The sequence below is a fragment of the Canis lupus genome, chromosome 27 (assembly GCF_048164855.1).
Source record: "Canis lupus baileyi chromosome 27, mCanLup2.hap1, whole genome shotgun sequence".
Lineage (NCBI taxonomy): Eukaryota > Metazoa > Chordata > Mammalia > Carnivora > Canidae > Canis > Canis lupus.
This window is the reverse complement of record NC_132864.1, coordinates 14,827,920-14,848,703: the sequence shown is the minus strand read 5'-3', so window position 1 is coordinate 14,848,703 and position 20,784 is coordinate 14,827,920. Positions and strand designations below refer to the sequence as shown.

Sequence of the window (20,784 nt, the reverse complement as noted above, 5' to 3'; positions counted from 1 at the left end):
GCTCAGTCCCATGAGTCATGAGATCAGAACCTGAGCTGTAACCAAGAGTCAGATGCCCAACCAACTTAGCCACCCAAGTGCCCCAAAATTATAAAAGTTTTTAAACACATGAAAATATGTTCAACCTCATGATTAGAGAAATGCAAATTAAAACTATACAGAGATTAAAAAGAAAAAGAACTATACAGAGATACCATTTCTCAACTAGCAGTATGACACACATGCTGTTTGCCAGGCTGGAAAAAACAGGCCCTCTCCTCAACTGCAGGAGGGAATGCAAACTGGTACAACCTTTCCGGAGAAAACTCTGGCAGCCCCTAACAAAACTACACATGCACTTTTAAACCAGCAACACACTTTTAGAAATTTGCCTTGTAGATACACATAAGACAAGGTGAAAACTTTTACGTGTATAGAAGGCTATTCATTGCAACTTTGTAATTGCAAAATATAAAGCGGGGGGGATCTAAATGCCCACATATAAGAGTATGGTTGAATTAACTACAGTACATCACACATGTAGTTGTTGGGCGGGGAAATAAAGTGACATGGAGTGATTTTTAGTACATACAGCTAGGTGCAAAAAGCAAAGTGGAAAACAGCATTTCGGGAATAAGAAAGAAGAAGAAATAAAATATATATGCATCTGCTCACTTGAGCAAAAAGAAATACAAATAATAGTTAAAAACTAGTGAGATTTAGTCTCCTCAAAAGGTACAAAGATGCGAGGGAGTGCCACTGCTCTGCATACGCTCTGTATAGTTCTGACTCTAGCTTGCAACTAGGTCAGAGCTCAAAGACCAAAATCAACAAGGATCTGGGGAGAACCAAAATGGAAGACAAACACACACAGCTACCTGCATTAAAGGTGATTAATATAACCATACTGAATTATGAGTGAGGGAAGAAAACTAACTTAAGTAACTTTGAAGAACAATATTTTTAAAAAAATTTATTTATTTAGTTCAGAGAGAGAGCACAAGCAAGAGGGACAGAGGGATGGAGAATCTCAAGCAGACTCTGTGCCAAGCATAGAGCCTGACGTAGGGCTTCATCTCCCAACCATGAGACCTGAGCCCAAACTGAATCAGACGCTTAACCCACAGCATGACCTAGGTGCCCTGAAAAACAGTATTTTGAATATATACTTAATAGCTAAAGACAAAATAATATTCACAAATGTTGTACCTCTGTTATCAGATTCATTTTTTCCAGGGGTATGGATTAACAATTCTGAAACTATGTGTTCCTGGATTGAACAATAAGTAAACATGTTGTGGGGAATAACAGCCCAGTTTCTCACTGTCAGACAAAGAAGTCATAAAGAAACAAGGGAGGGGGGCAACCTGGGTGGCTCAGCAGTTTGGTGCCACCTTTGGCCCAGGGCCTGATCGTGGAGACCCAGGATCGAGTCCCACGTCAGGCTCCCTGCATGGAGCCTGCTTCTCCCTCTGCCTGTGTCTCTGCCTCTGTGTGTGTGTGTGTCTCTCATGAAGAAGGCAGGCAGGCAGGCAGAAAGAAAGAAAGAAAGAAAGAAAGAAAGAAAGAAAGAAAGAAAGAAAGAAAGAAAGAAAGAAAGAAAGAAACAGGGAGGGGTGGTGCCTGGGTGGCTCCATTGGTTAAGCATCTGCCTTCAGCTCAGGTCATGATTCGGGGGTCCTGGGATTGAGCACCATGTCATCATCAGGCTCCCTGCTCAGTGGCAAGCCTGCTTCTCCCTCTCCCTCTGCTCCTCCTGCCTGCTCAGGTTCTCTCTTTCTCTCGCTCAAATAAATAAATAAAATCTTTTTTAAAATAATTTTTTAAAAATAAAGAAATGAGGGAGGCCAGTATGAACCCTGTGGTGTTGGACCGGAACTGGAGGTATCAGTATGAATTCATGGGTTTAAATTTATATATGCATGTATGTATGTATACAAATAGATATAAAAATTGATCAATATGTGTGTATGTGTCAATAAATAACATATGTTTCTTAGCTTTGTCTGCTAAGAGGGCCTAGAAGCAAGGAAATCCCAGTAGAAAAGAGCACACCTACCACCCAGAAATTGTTTCTGTTTGCCATCACTAATCAAAGGAACCAGGACTCTTGGGAGAATGGCTGATTCTATTTGGGTTGGAGTTGGGAAATACAAGTTAAGCCTAGAACACTTTAAGTTTTCAAAAAGTAAGGAAGTGCTCAAAAAACGCTGAAGACGTGTCAAAGAGACAGAGGCTCCCAGCATAAATAATAGTAATAGATTATAACCCCCCCCAAATAAAATTAATATCCAAGAGTATTTTGTGACATAAATAACTGAGTATCAAACGGGGAGAAGGAAAGTTATTAAAGTGGGGTTTCATCTGATAATAGAAAAATTGCCATTTGCCAAGCATCACTTTAATAACTATTTTAGACAAAAAAAGCATCAATGGATGCTGAAATTAGTAGGCAAAAAAGTATGATGAGAAACAGGATATTTACATAGTTTCAAAGGGTCTACTAGGAAGCCACTTTCAATTACTAACAGAAAACAGTAACTTTACTATGGAGAAACCTGGCAGATAACACCTTAACTATATGATAAAAATTAGGATCACCAAGAAGGAGACAAATCTCCATTATGTGCTTCCAGATAAGATGTATGAGAAGAACACAGCATTGTTCAGTTGTATTCTTACTAAAATTGCAGAGCTGAAATTTAATCATGAAGAAATCAGAAAATAAGTTTAGTTGTAATCCTATGGGACAAGGGGAACGATCCAAGCATTTCAAAGGCAGAAGAGTGATGCATAACAATAAACTAACATTCAGTGAGCACTAGCCATGTGCCAGCTCCATATAGTAGTTCAATTAATTTCCACAGTTCTATTTAATGGGCAGTCCTATTATTATCTCATTTTACTGATAATAAAACCAAGGCAAAGAGGAGTAACTTGTCTAAATCACACAACTAATAAGGGGCAAGCAGGGATGTGAACCTAGGAACTCTAAATCTTGAGCCAGTGCTCTAAACCCCTGTGCTTCATTGTAAATGTAAAGTTTGGACAAAATCCTCTAGTTCACTGGAGGAGAACCAGAGTGGAAGGGAACAGAAGCATGGAGGCCCAATGGGAAGGCTCACAACAGTTTGGGTGGAAGATGACAAGTCTAAATAACTTAACCAGGGACGCCTGGGTGGCTCAGCAGTTGAGCATCTGCCTTTGGCTCAGGGCATGATCCTGGATCTGGTTATCGAGTCCCCCATCAGGCTCCATGCGGGAAGCCTGCTTCTCCCTCTGCCTATGTCTCTGCCTCCCTCTGTGTCTCTCACAAATAAATAAATAAAATCTTAAAAAAAAAAAAAACAGATCTTTAAAATTTTAAAATAAAATAAATAAATAACTGAACCATATTGTATTTTCAGTTTTGCAGGAGTTTGCCACATTAAGGCAAATAATACCCTTTAAAATAGAACTGTCTTTAAAAAAACTAGAACTTTCTTTTTAAAATTTAAGTATGTCACTTATGGCTATGGGAAATGTGAAGAAGAGTCCTGTAATGGTGCTTATGGAGCTTACAGTCATCTATAAATGTCACTTTCCCTAGTGAGGAAATGAGCCATTTTAGTGAATTTCAGCAACGTGAAGTGGCCAGAAAATGTTTTTGTGTTGTTACCCGTGAATAAGTAAGCACAATATCTGTGACCAAAAAAACAGGAGGAGAAAATGCTTCTGTATAATGAAGAGACAAATTTCAGTTTTCACTTTATGGCCACACTAGTAATACACAAGAGACCACTGCTATAACTGCTAGGCATATAACAGGTATTCAATAAACACAGCATCAAACTGAATAATGAATGGAATTTACCACCCAATTTTACTGCCCTAAAAGTCTTTTATACAGCATAAGATAGTGACTTTTAGAAATGCTATTTCTCCCTTCAAATTTCTAAGAAACATCATATTTCCAAACCAATAATAGTAGCAACAGTAAAGCAAACTTAAAAAACATTAATGTAAACATGTTAAACTGGGACTTATTATTCAAGATTCTTCAGTTTCTTTTTTTTTTAATTTTTTATTTATTTATGATAGGCACACAGTGAGAGAGAGAGGCAGAGACACAGGCAGAGGCAGAAGCAGGCTCCATGCACCGGGAGCCCGACGTGGGATTCGATCCCGGGTCTCCAGGATCGCGCCCTGGGCCAAAGGCAAGCTCTAAACCGCTGCGCCACCCAGGGATCCCAAGATACTTCAGTTTCTAATAAATCATATTTATCTTCAGTTCAATAGATATCATAAGGTTTAATACAATAGTATTCTGTAAAGCTCATCATCCAGTTAGTAAAGTGTTGGTAATACAATAGGTTATTAACTGGGGCTCCACCATGAAATAATGTGTGATGTTTGTTGGGATGAAATTTATATTTCCCAACGAGTAAAGGATTTCCCAACCCAATTTGAAAAATAAAATGAGAAGGACGCTCATCTTAGAACATTAATTGTATGATTTTAGCATAGTATTTGTATTCAAAGATAGGTATCCTGGAAGCAATCAATTTATTATTTAATACAAGTGACCCAATCTCTACTTGAATACACTTTGTTACTCAATAAGCAATTTAAACTCTTTTGTACTGACAGTCTATAAACAGTCTTTGTTCCATCTCAGACCAGTTTCACTCCTCCCCTGTCAAAAAGTAAGGAAACTATTTTCAGGACACTGGGGTGGGATTGGGCAGGGAGACTGCAAAGGGACACAGATGATGAGGATTCTTTTTTTTTTTTTTTAATTTTTATTTATTTATGATAGTCACACAGAGAGAGAGAGAGAGAGAGAACGGCAGAGATACAGGCAGAGGGAGAAGCAGGCTCCATGCACCGGGAGCCCGACGTGGGACTCGATCCCGGGTCCCCAGGATCGCGCCCTGGGCCAAAGGCAGGCGCCAAACCGCTGCGCCACCCAGGGATCCCCGATGATGAGGATTCTTGAGAGACATGGTCGCATCTCAACGTTTTCCCTTTACCTTCTGCAGATACGGAGACCCTGGCACCTGTCAGTGTCACTGACACTGCTTTCTGGCACTTCACTAATGTCTCCATTCGCTCGTTTCATCGTAGGGCTGCCACAGGTTTCCAATGCAGAGATGTTTGTGAGAGTCTCACTTGGATAAAGCCTTTTGGGTGCTGCTTTACTCAAAATACATCCTGGGGCCTTGCTGGTTACATTTTTATCAGCCTTTGAATTGTTGTGTGTTGAGTGCATCAGATCTGACCTGAGGGATTAAGGGATTAAATGAAGGAATTGTTTGTCTGGAAATGTATATTTTTATACAACTAATAAAGAAATAGGAGGCGACAATGATAACACTAGCTTAGGGAATATATTGAAACAACATAAAACTGATTGTTGAAGGTTAAAATTTGCCTCAGAAAGTTAAAAATAGAACTACCCTATGATCCAGCAATTGCCCTACTGGGTATTTAGCCAAGGATACAAAAATACAGATTTGAAGGGGTACAATGTTTATAGCAGCATTATCAAAAATAGCCAAACTATGAAAAGAGCCCGATGTACATCAATGGATGAATGGATAAAGAAGAGGTGGTGTACATATATACAATGGAATATTACTCATTCATCAAAAAGAATGGAATCTTGCCATTTGCAACAATGTGGATGGAGCTAGAGTATATTAAGTGAAGTCAAAGAAAGACAAATATCATATGATCTCATCCAAATGTGGAATTTAAGAAACAAAACAGATGAACATATGGGGAAGAGAGAAAAAGAGAAAGAGAGAAAGAGAGAAGAGAGAGAGAGAGAGAAACTATAAGCGACTTTTAATGATAGAGAACTGAGGGTTGATGGAGGGAAGTGGGTGGGGGATGGGCTAGATGGGTTATGGGCATTAAGAAGGGCACCTGCTGTGATGAGCACTGGGTATTGTATGCAAGTGATGAATCACTGAGTTCTACTCCTGAAACCAAAATCACATTTGTATGTTAACTAGACTTTAAATAAAAAATTTTTTAAAGAAAGCTAATGTTTACATATGTGATTATTTGGAAATTCTCTCTACAGATTCAAATTCTTCAGTAAAGCAACCCAGTGTGCATGAGACAAACTTGTGATATAGTAACAGGGCCCAAGTTAGAAAAAAAAAGTCAAATTACTATATATCTGTATGATAAAATTCTATACAGTCATTAAAAATCATGTTTTCAAGTCATAATCAGTGATACTGGAACATATTCACAATACATTTTGTGAGGAAAAAGAGGACAGAAAAGTATATATCCTATATGAGCCTGATCTTATTTTAAAACACCTTATGCAAAAAAAAAAAAAAAAAAAAAAAAAGTCTGAAAGAAAAAACAGCAAGTCAAATGTTAACAGTGGGTATCTCCAGGTGGTGCAATTTGTACTTCTTTGTACTTTTCTGTATTTTCCAAATTTCCCATAGTACCCTTAAAGTCACTTTTATAGTGAAGCACTCTGCACCCCCTCCCCAAAAATCAGTTATTGAGACAAAAGAAAAAAAAGAAAAACAAAGGTTGTCCCCATGTCTGAGAAAGAGAGTTCTAGGCAGTGAACAGAAACTTAACCGTAAACCTTAACACTATATCTCTCCTAAAAAACAACTGCCAAAACTGAAATGAGGTTTGGGTAGTAACAAAGATTAACCAGACAGTCCTGTCAAATTCTGAGCAGGAGAGAAAAAGCAAATGGCTAGTGCATGATTGGTGATATTTCCATGCCTAGTTGGTCCCTCTGTAAGCTCTTCCTGATTTAGGCAATATTTCTGATCTCCTAATGTTTTATTCCTCCATCATTTCCTACATGAATGCCAATGAATTATTTCAGAATAAAATTGCAATGGCTTTTTCCTAACCAATACAGACGTTAAAATATTGGCCTTACCTTTTTTGGTTTTGTGAAAGACACAATGATTGCGGAGAAGATGCTCTACTTGGCTCATCAGCTAATGTAGCCAAGATAAAGTTAGCTTCCAATAACATATCATCAATACTTAAAGCCATAGGTCTAAAAAAGGCAAAGTCAGAGCAAGCATCATACATGTTTTTTTTTTTTTGATGGACATTAGGAAAATTAGAAAACAACACTTACTTCAAAAGTAAAAGGAAACAGTAAAAGAACTCCTGTTCATCTTTTCACAAATTAACATAGTCAAATGGTGCTTAGACATCATCAGATCCCATTTCAAAAAGTCCATCTAACCTAACCCAATCTCTGAAAGCTTAGATCTGGAATACTATATGAAATATCATAGTTTCATAGAAATTAGATTTGCTTAAGCCATGTATAATTTTCTAATTAGGCAATTCAGCACCATGTCAAATTTATAAATGTATTCACTCTGCAAAATATATCTTTCTCAATTATCAACTAAAAAAAGCATCCTCAAACTTTTAGTTTGCTAAGTTTTGCCAGTAAAGTTAAGCAATTCTTGAGGTGTAAATTTCAAAGTGATCCAAAGGATTCTATTATTGATATATAACAAAAGAAAGGAAGGAAGGAAGGCGAGCAGGCAGGCAGAAAGGAAGAAGCTCAGAAAGTTCCCAAGGACTTACTTCCCAGGAAAATCAAAATGAATGGCTATAGGAGCATGTGTAGCTTCTGAAAATATCAGCATTCCCTGGGGGGGTGGGGGGTGGAGAAGAAGAAGAAAAATAGTTGAAATCTTTATTTAAAAAACTACGAGTGAAATTTTGACACAAATTTTTGTTTACCTTTAATTCTTTGAAACAAAATGTTATTTCAGTATCAACTCCAATTTGAAAGAAGTCAAATTCATCTGGACCAACAAACATTTCACTGTACACAGAATTGGTCAAATCTGTTCAATATTACAAGAAAATAAAGAATAGAATTAGTCCCAGGGGTACTTACTAAATTTTAGTATAAAACATAACTAAATGGTAGGTTAAAAATAGCCACAAATCCTTTGACACTCCTTCACTGAGAGATGGGGTCTGTGTCTACGTCCCCTTCCCTTGAATTTGGGTAGTTGGCTCCCTGACTGCTGAGACCAATAGTATATGATGCTATAGATGAATTGCCCTCGTGCTGGTTTCTGAGCCCAGGCCTTAAGAGACTGGCAACTTCCACTTCCTCTATCTTCCATCCACTTCCTCTGTCCTACAACACTCATTCTTGGGAACTTGGCCACAATGGCCAAGTTGGCCAACTTGGTCAAGTTCATGCTCTATGAAGTCCAAATTAATGGCGAGGCCATATGTGTGCAGTCACTCTGGTTAACAGCCCAGCTGTGCTCCCAGCACTAATTACCAGCCATGTCAGTGTGCCATCTTAGATGGACTCAGATGATTCTAGACTCAGCCACTATCTAACTGCAATTGCATGAGATCCCAAGTACAAACTATCTAGCTGAGTCCCATCAACCCACAGAAATATAAAAGAGAATAATAATTTTGAGTTTTTCACTACAAAAATCTTTGATAAAAAAAAAATCTTTGATATACATGCTCAGAAATACACACACACACAGACACCCAAGTACCTTTTCTTCCTTCTCCTCGTTTTCTTTTTTTTTCCTAATTGAAGTGTAGTTAACATACAGTGTTATATTAATTTGGGTTAAATATAAAAATTCAACAATTCTATACTTTCCTCAGTATTCATCAAGATAAATTAGTCTTAATCCCCTTTATCTATTTCACCCATCCCTCCTCTGCCAACCACTAGTCTATTCTCTGTATTTTTTTTTTTTAAGATTTTATTTACTTATTCATGAGAGACACACACACACAGAGAGGCAGAGACACAGGCAGAGGGAGAAGCAGGCTCCATGCAGGGAGCCCGACGCAGAACTGGATCTTGGGTCTCCAGGATCACACCCTGGACTGAAGGCGGCGCTAAACCACTGAGCCCCCCAGGCTGCCCTGTTTTCTGTATTTAAGAGAATGGTTTTTGGTTTGTATCTTCTTCTTTGTTCATTTGTTTTGTTTCTTAAATTCCACGTATGAGTGAAATCATATGGTATCTGTCTTTCTCTGAAGGACTTACTGCATTTAGCATTACATCTGTTTTTTAAAAGATTTTACTTATTTGAGACAGAGCACAAACAGGGGAAGGAGCAGGGGAAGAAGCAGACTCCCCACTGAGCAGGGAGCCTGATGTGAGGCTCAATCCCAGGACCCTAGGATCATGACCTGAGCCAAAATCAGACATTTAACAAACAATGGCACCCAGGGGCCCCTAGCATTATATCCTTTAGGTCCATCTATGTTGTTGCAAATGGCAAGATTTCATTCTTTTTTATGACTAATACTGCATTATGTATACACCACATCTTCTTTATCTATTTGTCTATAATGAATTTGGGTTGCTGCCATATCTGGCTACGGTAAATAATATTGCAGTGAATACAGAGGTGCATATATGTTTCAAATCAGTATTTTCATTTTCTCTGTGTAAATACCCAATAGTAGAATTATTGGATCATATATTTCTTTTTTTTTAATTTTTTAAAATTTTTATTTATTTATGATAGTCACACAGAGAGAGAGAGAGAGAGGCAGAGACACAGGCAGAGGGAGAAGCAGGCTCCATGCACCGGGAGCCCGACGTGGGATTCGATCCCGGGTCTCCAGGATCACGCCCTGGGCCAAAGGCAGGCGCTAAACCGCTGTGCCACCCAGGGTTCCCTGGATCATATGATATTTCTATTTTTAATTTTTTGAGAAACCTCTATATTGTTTTATACAGTGGCTGCACCAATTTATATTCCCAAAACCAGTGCACAAGAGTTCCTTTTTCTCCACATCCTCACCAATACTTGAATTTCTTGCATTTTTTATTCTAGCCATTCTGAAAGGTATAAGATGATAGATATCTCATTGTTTTTTTTTTTCTTTCAAAGAAAAGAGGGAGGGGATCCCTGGGTGGCTCAGTGGTTTGGCACCTGCCTTTGGCCCAGGCCGTGATCCTGGAGTCCCGGGATCGAGTTCTGCATCGGGCTCCCGGCATGGAGCCTGCTTCTCCCTCTCCCTCTGCCTGTGTCTCTGCCTCTCTCTCTCTCTCTGTCTATCATAAATAAACAAATCTTTTAAAAAAAATAAAGAAAGAAAAGAAAAGAGGGACACCTGGGTGGCTCTGCGGCTGAGCATCTGCCTTTAGCTCAGGGCATGATCCCAGTCCAGGGATTGAGCCCCGTGTCAGGCTCCCTGTGAGGAGCCTGCTTCTTTCTCTGCCTATGTGTCTGCCTCTCTCTGTGTGTGTCTCTCATGAATAAATAAATAAAATCTAAAAAAAAAAAAAAGAACAGAAAAGAAAAGAAAGGCAGATTACCACATGCAGTACCTCATTTGGGTGTGTCTGGAGTCTTGAAAGCTTGACTGCCCTATGTTCTGCAAATGGACTTTGAAAGCTTATTTGAAGGCTCCAGCAGAGGAGCATAGCTATTTGTATACTCTTGACCAAAGAATGGTCCTCCTTTACCAAGAAGGCCTCTGAGCTTGCAGTTTCAGGACGGACACACATGGAGCCGTGAGGAAGGAAGGGGCCATCTGCCTAGCAGCCAGATCAGCTGAATCAATCCTGGCGATCAATGGAGTGACAGATGTCTCAGCCACATCCCCCTTACATCCTCATTGTGGTTTTGATTTGCATTTCCCTGATGATGAGTGCTGTTGAACATCTTTTCATCTGTCTGTGGCCATCTGTATGTACTCTTTGGGGAAAAAAAGTATTCAGGTACTCTGCCCCTTTAAAAAAAAATTTGAGAGAGAGAAAGAGAGCGGGAGGCAGGAACAGAGGGAGAGAGAATCTCAAGCAGACTCCACACTGGGTACAGGGCCCGATACAGGCTTGAACCCACAACCCTGAGATCACAACCTGAGCTGAAATCAAGAGTCAGATGCTTAAATGACTGAGCCACCCATGTGTCCCAATCTGCCCATTTTTAAATTGGATTACTTTTAGTAACTTCATAGTATTTCATTACCTTTACTCAACCAATATTCTGATATTAGATCTGAAGTATAGAAGATGTCCAAACTATTAAAAGTGCTTATCTCTGGATAGCGGGATGTCAGATGACTTTTTTTTTATTAGTGCTTATTTTGTGTTTTTTATTTTCTTCAATGAACACAAATTAATGTAAGTTTAAGAACAAAAAATAATTAGCATATATATTTTAACGGGACCAAATATTATCCTAAAAACATATTCCTATCAAACAAGAAGGCTCATGTCACTTCCAGTGTACTAGCATAGAGTAAGTTCAAAAATAAACAACTGGGTCCCCAGTCACCCATAACTATAACTACTCATTAGAAAGCTGCTCACAAGGGACAGTGTCTCCTGGTTGCTAAATGGCCATCTTTATTCAGAGATTACATTATGAAATATAAAACAGACCCTTTCACTAGCCAAGCATATATTTTCCAGATCATGAACTTCTAAATTATCAAAAACAATGCTACATAAGACTAGAAAGAAGTAATAATAGCACAGTGCTAATGAGCCTGTGCCTTGGAGCCTATGTTCAGATAATCCATACTTACTAACTGTGTGATACTAGGCAAGTCACTGAGTTTCTCTGTAGAAAATGTGCATAATAATAGTACCTACATCACAGAGTTGTTACAAAGATCACATGAATTCATAAATGGAAACCATTTAGAAAAAGAATGTGGAGGGGCACCTGGATGGATGGCTCAGTGAGTTGAGCTGCTGACTCTTGATTTCAGCTCAGGTCATGATCTCGGGGTCCAGGCAATGAGCCCTGCACTAGGCTTCTCCCTCACCGGGGAGTCTGCTTCAAATTCTCTCTTTCCCTCTGCCCTTCACTCCTGCCCCATTCACTCTCTCTTTCAAAATAAATAAATCTTTTTTGAAAAAAAAAAAGAAAAAGAACATGGCACAACATGAAAGTCATCTGATTCAATTTCAGCCCTACTTCTGCTGGTTTTTCAATTTAGAATAATATCGTTCCCTACCTTCTTCTTTACTGCTGTCACACACACACACACACACACACACACACACACACACACAATTACCCAAGCAAGGTGAAAGAGTCTCAAACAGCTTGTGCCCAAAAGATCCTAGTCAATTTTCTTGATAGCAAAACTCCTGATTTAATCATGCTTTAGTCTCTCCATTCATTCTAGATAAGTCTTGGAAGAGCTGACTTAAGAAGTATTTACATTTTTTGTTGTGTGTATGTGCCATCTGGAATATCTTACATCTTTAATTCAAAGCTACTTTTTCATATGTGATTAAAGATAGTCTCAATTGGATTGCTGACCTCTTTATTTTTCTTTATGCTAAACATAAAAGGTGATAAAAGATGAAAAACAGGGATGCATGGCTGGCTCAGTTGGAAGAGTATGCAACTCTTGATCCTGGGGTCATGAGTTCGATCGAGCTCCATGTTGATATAAAGATTACTAAAAATTAAATAAACTTTTTTTTAAAAGATGAAAACCAGTACTTAAAAATCTTAACTGAAAATACACTTTTCTCAGTAACCATTCTAATTTTAAAACAACCTGAATTTCAAAGCCAAATATTTTAATTATTGATTGTGTTCAATTTCCTGGATCTCTTAAAAAGTTTTAATGATCTTTCTACAACTTACTGCTTTTTAGACAAGAACAAATGTTATGCCACCAATGTTTACTGTATGGCCAGTAATCAAGAAAGCCAGGAAGTGACATTCCATATAAGCGCCACAACAGATGGAGTCCTTACCCATTGGTTCATCACTGGAACTCTTAAGGCAAACACTGAGTGGGGTAACAGCAAGAGTAACTTCTTCTTGACTTGATGTAAAAAGAACAAGTGCCTCAGCAAGCACTCTATGAAATGTAATGAAAAGCATTACGTTATTTGAAAAACAAGAAGAAAGAAAGAATCTTATTAAGTGGGACTCCAATCTTTACTCTGGAAATAAACAGGTTAGTCAGCCTAGATATTTTTAAACTTACCCCCCCTCCAAAAAAAAAAAAAAAAAAACCTATCTTTTTTCTACATGAGCTACGATATTTTTAGTATATTTTAAAATTCATCTGAAGGCCAAGAGAATAGTAAAATATATTCTTAGTAAGACATGTGAAAGCTGCAGAATAAACCAGACACTGGAAGAAATGTCTTTAATTCTATGGTTTTATACACCCAACATATATTTTTAATGTCCTGCAATCATAATCCTAAGGGAGGTACTAGAAAATACAGCTGTTCAGACAGAACTGGGTAGAACTGTGATGGAGATCCAGGTGAGGGGTAGAAGTTTACAAGCAGCCTGCTGCTTATTATATTCCCTTTCCCTTTGTTATGTGTCCTAGATTATTACCTATTACTTTCAAGGCTGTCTTGACATCCCAAATGCCCTTTTATCCTGAGCTCCCTTTTTAAAAACAGCTTTTTTGTTACAGGATTCACATACTGTACTATTCACAGATTAAAAGGTTTTCAATTTGTATTTCCCTATTAATGATATTGAGCACCTTCTCATGTGCTTTTCAACCATTGATATATCTTCTTTGGCAAAATATCCATTCAAATCCTTTGTCCATTTTTAATTAGGTTACTTTTTATTATTATACCACAAAATCTGGGCTACTTATGAAATTAAGGTTGTTGTCAAATAAAAATGAGATTCTTAGAATTTATGTAATGTTGATGTTAACCCAATGCTAGACATTAGCTTAGCAGTGTTTCTTGATACCAAAATATGAGGAACACCTACCAAATTCATCTAGGAACTTTTACAGTGTTATGGGGGAAGTGTTTTACCAGATATCAAATAACCTGACACCAAAAAAAAAAAAAATGATAATATAAATGTGCAATTCAAAAAGAAAAATACAATTGCCAATAAATATATGAAAAGATGTTCAAACTTCCAAGCAATCAATGCAACAAAAAAGAACATCTAATAATACAATTTTCTACCTATCAGGTTGGCAAAAATTTTAAAGATTGATCATATCTGTTACTTGAAAGGATTCCCCTACACTTCTGGTGGGAATGTAAATTGGCATAATGTTTCAGACAGCAATTTGGTAATCAGTATGTTTGCAGATCTAAAACTTGGTAAGCCTTTGGCCCAGCTTTTTCATTTCTAGGACTCTGTGCTAAACTGCCTAGATAAGATGGCCCCCAGTGATCCCCACTTCCTGGTATTCATGCCATCATATAATCCCCTGCCCCTGACTATGGGCTTAATTTACAGAATCACTTCTAACAAACAAAATGGCAGAAGTGATGAAACGTCAGTTCTGAGATTAGGTTACAAGAAGACTTTGGCTTCCATTTGTGAATTCTCTCTCTCCATCAGTTACCTCAATCACCAATCTCCCTCTCTGATTACCAGTGGCCATGTTGTGAGGACAATCATATTGTCCACAGAGAGGCCTCAGAGAGTGTGGTGAGAAACTGAGGCCTACCAGCAACCAGACGAGTGAGCTTAGAAGCCGTCTTCTGAGGCCTCCCCGTAGTCATGTCGGTGAATCCCCCCAGGCCCAGCCTTCAGATGAGACTGCAGCCCTGGCTGCCAGCTTGACTCCAACTCCATGAGATACCTTGAACCAGATGCACCCAATTAAGCCTCACTTATAACTATGAAATAATAAATGTCTGGTTTCTGAAAGCTCTGAGTTTGGGGAAGTTTTGTTCCACAGAAATAGGCAACCAATATACTTTCTCTGGATGGCAAAAAAGCTGGAAACAACCTACTTTTTTCAGTACTAGGATAATGAGTAACTAAATTATGGTTCAGTCATTACAGTGAAAAACTATGCAAATATTAATAACAATAAAATTGGGATCCCTGGGTGGCGCAGCGGTTTGGCGCCTGCCTTTGGCCCAGGGCGTGATCCTGGAGACCCGGGATCGAATCCCACATCGGGCTCCCGGTGCATGGAGCCTGCTTCTCCCTCTGCCTGTGTCTCTGCCTCATTCTCTCTCTCTCTCTGTGACTATCACAAATAAAAAAATAAATAAATAAATAAATAAATAAAAATAAATAAAATTGATTTAAGTGAACTGACACAGAAACTTAAAAAAGCAAGTTCCCAAACAATAATAGTAGGATATTTTTTTGAAAAAAATTGTAAGTATGTGTCTAGTATGTAATATAAATTTGAGAGGGGAAGGAAGGAAGAAAGAAAAAAGAATATCCATAGCTGTAGGGAGAGGGTGAGTTACAAAGATATTATCTATACAGAGAAGGTAATCTACAAGAATATACACCAAACTGTTGATTGATGTCACCTCTGCCAAGTGGGATAAAAGGGACAGGTAGAGGGGAAAGTCCTTTCATTTTTTATGCTTGCACTCCTCTATAAACTCGAGATGTATTATAAGGGGCACGTATTGCTTGTGTAATTAAAAAAACAATAAGGATAAAATATTTTTTGGTTCGCAAAGTAATTAATGTTTAATGCTACAGCTTAACTAAAAAAATGAGTGCACTTACACTGACAAATGCACCTAACTCCTCTAAAGAAAAAATGCCAACTTGGGATAAAGTTGGTTTACATAAAAAATGTTAAAGTTTCCTCATGTTGTGTGTTTTAAGACTCAGACAGAAGGCAATATATAAATGCAAAGTATCATTAGTTAAAATATTTTTCTCTTGGTACCTCTGGATGTAAAAAGCCACTAATGGGATATTTTTAGAACTTTCTTGCCATTAAATTATTATTGCTACCATTAAGCAATTATATATATATATCATTATATATGATTTTATTTACTTATTCATGAAAGAGGCAGAGAGAGAGGCAGAGACACAAGCAGAGGGAAAAGGAGGCTCCATGCAGGAAGCCCGATGTGGGACTCGATCCCGGGACTCAATCCCAGGACCCCAGAATCACGCCCTGAGCCAAAGGCAGACGCTCAACCACTGAGCCACCCAGGTGTCCCCATTTAGCAATTATATTATCTACTATTATCTTTCTTACGGTTTCCTCTTGACTTTGTGAGGGGATTTCTCCAAGTCAAATGTTTGCTTTTTAAAAAAATATAACTGATTTCAAAGTTTAATTAAAGGCATTAATTCTTTATTCTGTGCCCATATTATATTCAGAAAAAGAAAAATAAATACCAGAGAACTCATTACCTTGGCTGAATGACTAGTGTATTAGAACACATATTCTTTTCAAAAATAACTTGCAAGGGCTGACTTTCCTGAAAACACACATTGTGAGTTCTTCTAATACCTTAAAAAGAACAAAGCAATCTGTTAATAATTTTAAGTGCAACATAAACTATTTAAAAAGTCTAAGTTTCACAGCCAAGTTAAAATAATAAAATGAAAGGAACATTTACTATCTGGCCAGGTGCATGTAGCTTGAAGCACTACTCCTTTATAGAATGTGTTTATCGCTCTCTAGTGGACAGCACACAACACGCCATATCCTCGGACACTCAGGCAGTAGAGCTCCCAAGTTCTTTCGAAATACAGGTGACTTCTTAAATTCTGTGTAAAATAGTGATTGCCCACTATAGTTCATACACCTATCATTCTCTTTTAGTACTCCTTATCCAGGTCTGATATTTCTGTATTGCAGAGACTTTTGGAAGTCAGACACGGACATCTGGTCTGTAAATTCTTTTTCTCTGAGAGGAGGAGAAAATCACTTCTACTGTGTAGTCATTATGTCTACAGCCCTATGTGCCAGGAACTGTAGTATGCATTTTACATACATTACCTATGATCTTCACTATATCCCTATGGGGTAGGCACTTAAAAGAGGAAACTGCAGCTCGGTGAGGCTGACTTTTCAAAGCAATGCTACTTGAACAAGTATAGGTAGAATTTCTATCTAAGTTTGAATACAGAGCCCATATAATAAAATCCAAGTGGGCTGTAGCTTCCTACAGCATAATAATGTTGTAAGAATCAAAGGGACCACTAGAAACATTTCTCAACTAACTTGGATTTTTTTAATTTGATGGGGCAGAGGGAGAGAGAGAGAATCCCAAGCAGGCTTAACGAGCCTGACACAGGGCTCAATTCCACGACCCTAAAATCATGACCTAAGCCAAAATCAAGAGTCGGATGCCCAACCAGCTGAGTCACCCAGGTGCCCCTGGATATTTTTCTGATACAAAATAACAGCAACATTTATTAATTTCATAAGGATTTACTGATCACCAACTACTCACAAAGCTGCATTAGTTAGCTTTTGCTGGAAAAGAAACCACTCCAAAACTAAGTGGCCCCAAATAGCAAACACTTGCTATTGTTCACAATTCAGCTGAGTTGTTCTACTTTAAGCTGGCTTAGCTGTGGCCCAACATCTTGGATGGCCACACTTCCATGTGTAGGGCCTCTGTGGGACAACTGGCATGGCTGACGCTGCTGGGATGGCTGAGGCCACCCGCCACATGGACTTAATCTTGCAGAAGTCGACTGTGCAGCACTTGTTCTCATGATGAAGGAAAGATTCCTGCCTTACCAGGGTTGCCAGGCTTCTTAAGGCCTAGGCTTGGAACTCACACAATATCACTTCTATTTAATTGATAAAGCAAGCCCAAGGCCAGCCAAGATTCCAGTTGGGGAAACAGACTTCAGCTTTTGAAGGGTGGGAAGCAGTAAATAATTTGTGAACACTTTTTTTGGAGTCTACTACACAGGAACCATTTTAGGAGATGGGGATTAGCAAAGCACAAGTTGAACAAAAATTTCTATCCTCACAGAGCTTACCTTCTAGGGAGGGGAGACAGACAATAAGAAAATAAATAAGTAAAATAATTGCTAGGAAACATAGTGATAAGGGCCACAGGAAAAAAGCAAAGCAGAAAGGGCACTAGGGAATGCCAGTCACAGTAGACAGTAGTTTTAAATAGGGAGGTCAAGGAAGATGTCATGGAAACAATGCATCTGAGTAAAGACTTCAAAGAGGTGAAAGAGCAAGCAACATGCCATCTGGAAAAGAAGCTTGCTAGGCAGAGATCTTCCAACCCATGTAAGACCTTTTTGGCCATTATAAGATCTCTGGCTTTAAGCCTCGGTAAATTGAGAGGGTTTAGGGCAGGGAGTGGAGTTGAGAGAATTTGAGCACTAGAGTGACATATCCAACCTATTTCATCTTTGCATTCATCCATAAATTTTAGATGTACTACAAAGAGCATGGCATTGCAAGGGATTATTGTGATTTCTATTTTGGCAAGACACAAAGTTCAATAGTTGGCATAAGTTGCCTATTCTAAAAACAATTTTCAAGTTACTTTTGGAGCAACAGGTATTAGATGCTTATGATCTACCAAAGGATAGTGAAAAAGTAAGTCACCCCGCACCCTCATACCCTCCAAAGAGGGCACTACTGTTACCAGAAACAGCCTTAGCAAGGATCATACCTCTAGAACAGACATCTAAATATTTCACTCAAGTGAATACTGGCATTGCCAAAGATGAATAAGCAGAGAAATACCTAATTTCTTTTTCATTCCTGAGGCTCCTTTTCTTGCTACCTGCTTCCTTCTCCTTTTCCCTTTACAACTGACAAGTGCTAAACACTTTTAATCCAAACCCTTGCTCACAGGGCTTCCTTCCCATAGAATGCCTTCCCATTTCCATCTACTGGAAACTCACCCAGTATGTGGTGCCACTAGCCACAAAACCTTTCCTCTTCACCTTTCTCTCCTTTGAATTTCTGGCCCAAACAACATCCACTGTACGACTTTATTTTTAAGTAGGTTCTATACTGGGCTTGAACTCACGACACTGAGAATAAGATCCGAGCTGAGATCAAGAATCAGACACTAAACCAACTGAGCAACCCAGGTGCCCCACAACTCTACCTTTTTTTTTTTTTTTTAAGATTTTATTTATTTATTCATGTGAGACAGAGAGAGAGAGCGAAAGAGAGAGGCAGAGACACAGGCAGAGGGAGAAGCAGGCTCCATGCAGGGAGCCCGATGTGGGACTCGATCCCCGGTCTCCAGGACCATGCCCTGGACTGAAGGCAGCACTAAACCACTGAGCCACTGGGACTGCCCCAATTCTACCCTTTTTTAAGCAACTTGGCATGATGTACCTCTTCACTGGTTTTTCTAGTCTTCTCATTTAACAACAATTTTCCTTGATAGGATGCAAATGGGATCAACATTTAGAAGTCCTGTTTTCTCCCTGGGTTCATCTATTAACTTTATTTTGTGTTACACAAAGTACTGGACTCTACCGAGATAAGGAGTTTTGATTTATAACGGACTTCTTTCATTAAGAAAATCTTACTATTAAAAACAACAACTGGGGTGCTTATGGCTCAGTGTTAAGCATCTGACTTGATCTCAGCTCAGGTCTTAATCTCAGGATTGTGAGTTCAAGCCCCACACTGGGTTCCAGGCTGGGAGTGGAGCCTTCTTTCTTTCTTTTTCTTTTCTTTTTTTTTTTTTTTAAAAAAAAAAAAAAAAAGATAAAAACAACAACAGCTGAACTAAAGCAAATGCTTAGTCACATGTTTGGCTTAAATTCTGGCATAAGCTCCTAACTTCTCACAGACCGGTGACAATAGTTTGCGGCCCAGAAGCCAGTCCATGCATCATTCTGAGTAGTAGTGTCTCATACCATCTGCTCCTGGCCATGGGATTTTTGACACTAGGAGAGAATTCTACTTGCCACTTCATAAGCTCAATTTGGAACTTCCTTCAGTAGGTCCAGAGAACTCTTTCAAACCTGAAGGGGTACAGCTAAGAAACAACCATTATTTTGGAGATATTACATTTGCAGAGTTCACAATTTCAGAAACTAGTGATACTTCAAAAGTCTTATAAGTTATTCAAATGTACCCCAATCCCTATAAATTCACTGTCAAGCAAGTTTAAAGTCATTAGCACATCTGTAGAATGCCCTTTGACAAAAAAAACTTGAAACCCTGAAGTGGAAGCCCAGCCCTCTTAACATCACTTTATTAATACACGCATATGAATCAAAGTTTTATTTTCAGGGCAGCCCAGGTGGCTCAGCAGTTTAGCGCTGCCTTCAGCCCACGGCCTGATCCTGGAGACCCAGGATCAAGTCTCATGTCGGGCTCCTGCTTCTCCCTCTGCCTGTCTCTGCCTCTCTCTCTCTCTGTCATGAATAATAAATAAAATCTTTTTAAAATTAAAAAAAAAAAGTTTTATTTTCACTCGGTATCCCAGTGCACTCTTCTTATGGAAGCCCCTCTCTGCTGGAATCTGGTCGTTTGAGCCAGGACAGAACACAGTAGCATGTGGTATATATCAGAGAGTGTTCTTCAGGAACTCACAGACTCATTTTTAGCAACTCTAGGGTCAGTGCCAAAAAAGTATGGAGAATTGGTGGGATTATTAATAAGATAAATATTTCAGATAAATCTTGGTTCTCGATGATACAAAATCCTTGTTTTCTATTAGCAGATGCTAAGTAATTCAAGACATCACTGTTCTGGAAACTTTTCATGGTTAGATTTAGAGAAATTAAAAAAAATTTAAAAAAAAGATTTAGAGAAATTAGTCTTTTTAGTAGCTCATGTTTTTTCTATTGTTTTCTATCAGTGAAGAGAGCCAAATTTACATTACTGTCCTTAATTTCTTTCCCAACCCCAAACATGTATTTCTTTTTTTTTTAAAGGTTTTATTTAATCATGAGAGACACAGAAAGAGAGGCAGAGACATAGGCAGAGGGAGATTCAGGTTCATGTGAGAGGAGCCCCATGTGGGACTCAATCCCAGGATCCTGGGATCACGCCCTGAGCCAAAGGCAGATGCTCAACTACTGAGCCACCCAGGCATCCCCCAAACATGTATTTCTAACAGCTTATGGGCTATCTCTTGCCCAGGTGATTTTTCTCAAC

At 38.7% G+C, this 20,784-nt stretch overlaps 1 protein-coding gene across 1 annotated transcript in view; it reads right to left on the bottom strand.

Moving 5' to 3' along the window:
• RAD9B (RAD9 checkpoint clamp component B) overlaps positions 1-20,784 on the bottom strand; it is a 33,905-nt gene that overhangs the window by 5,186 nt on the left and 7,935 nt on the right. The window contains exons 5-11 of the mRNA XM_072802497.1: positions 16,083-16,182; positions 12,710-12,816; positions 7,720-7,826; positions 7,561-7,625; positions 6,890-7,012; positions 5,005-5,240; positions 1,008-1,018 (exon numbers count right to left, since the gene is read on the bottom strand). Coding sequence (XP_072658598.1) covers positions 1,008-1,018; positions 5,005-5,240; positions 6,890-7,012; positions 7,561-7,625; positions 7,720-7,826; positions 12,710-12,816; positions 16,083-16,182 — 749 coding nt within the window. The remainder of the gene's footprint in view (positions 1-1,007; positions 1,019-5,004; positions 5,241-6,889; positions 7,013-7,560; positions 7,626-7,719; positions 7,827-12,709; positions 12,817-16,082; positions 16,183-20,784) is intronic.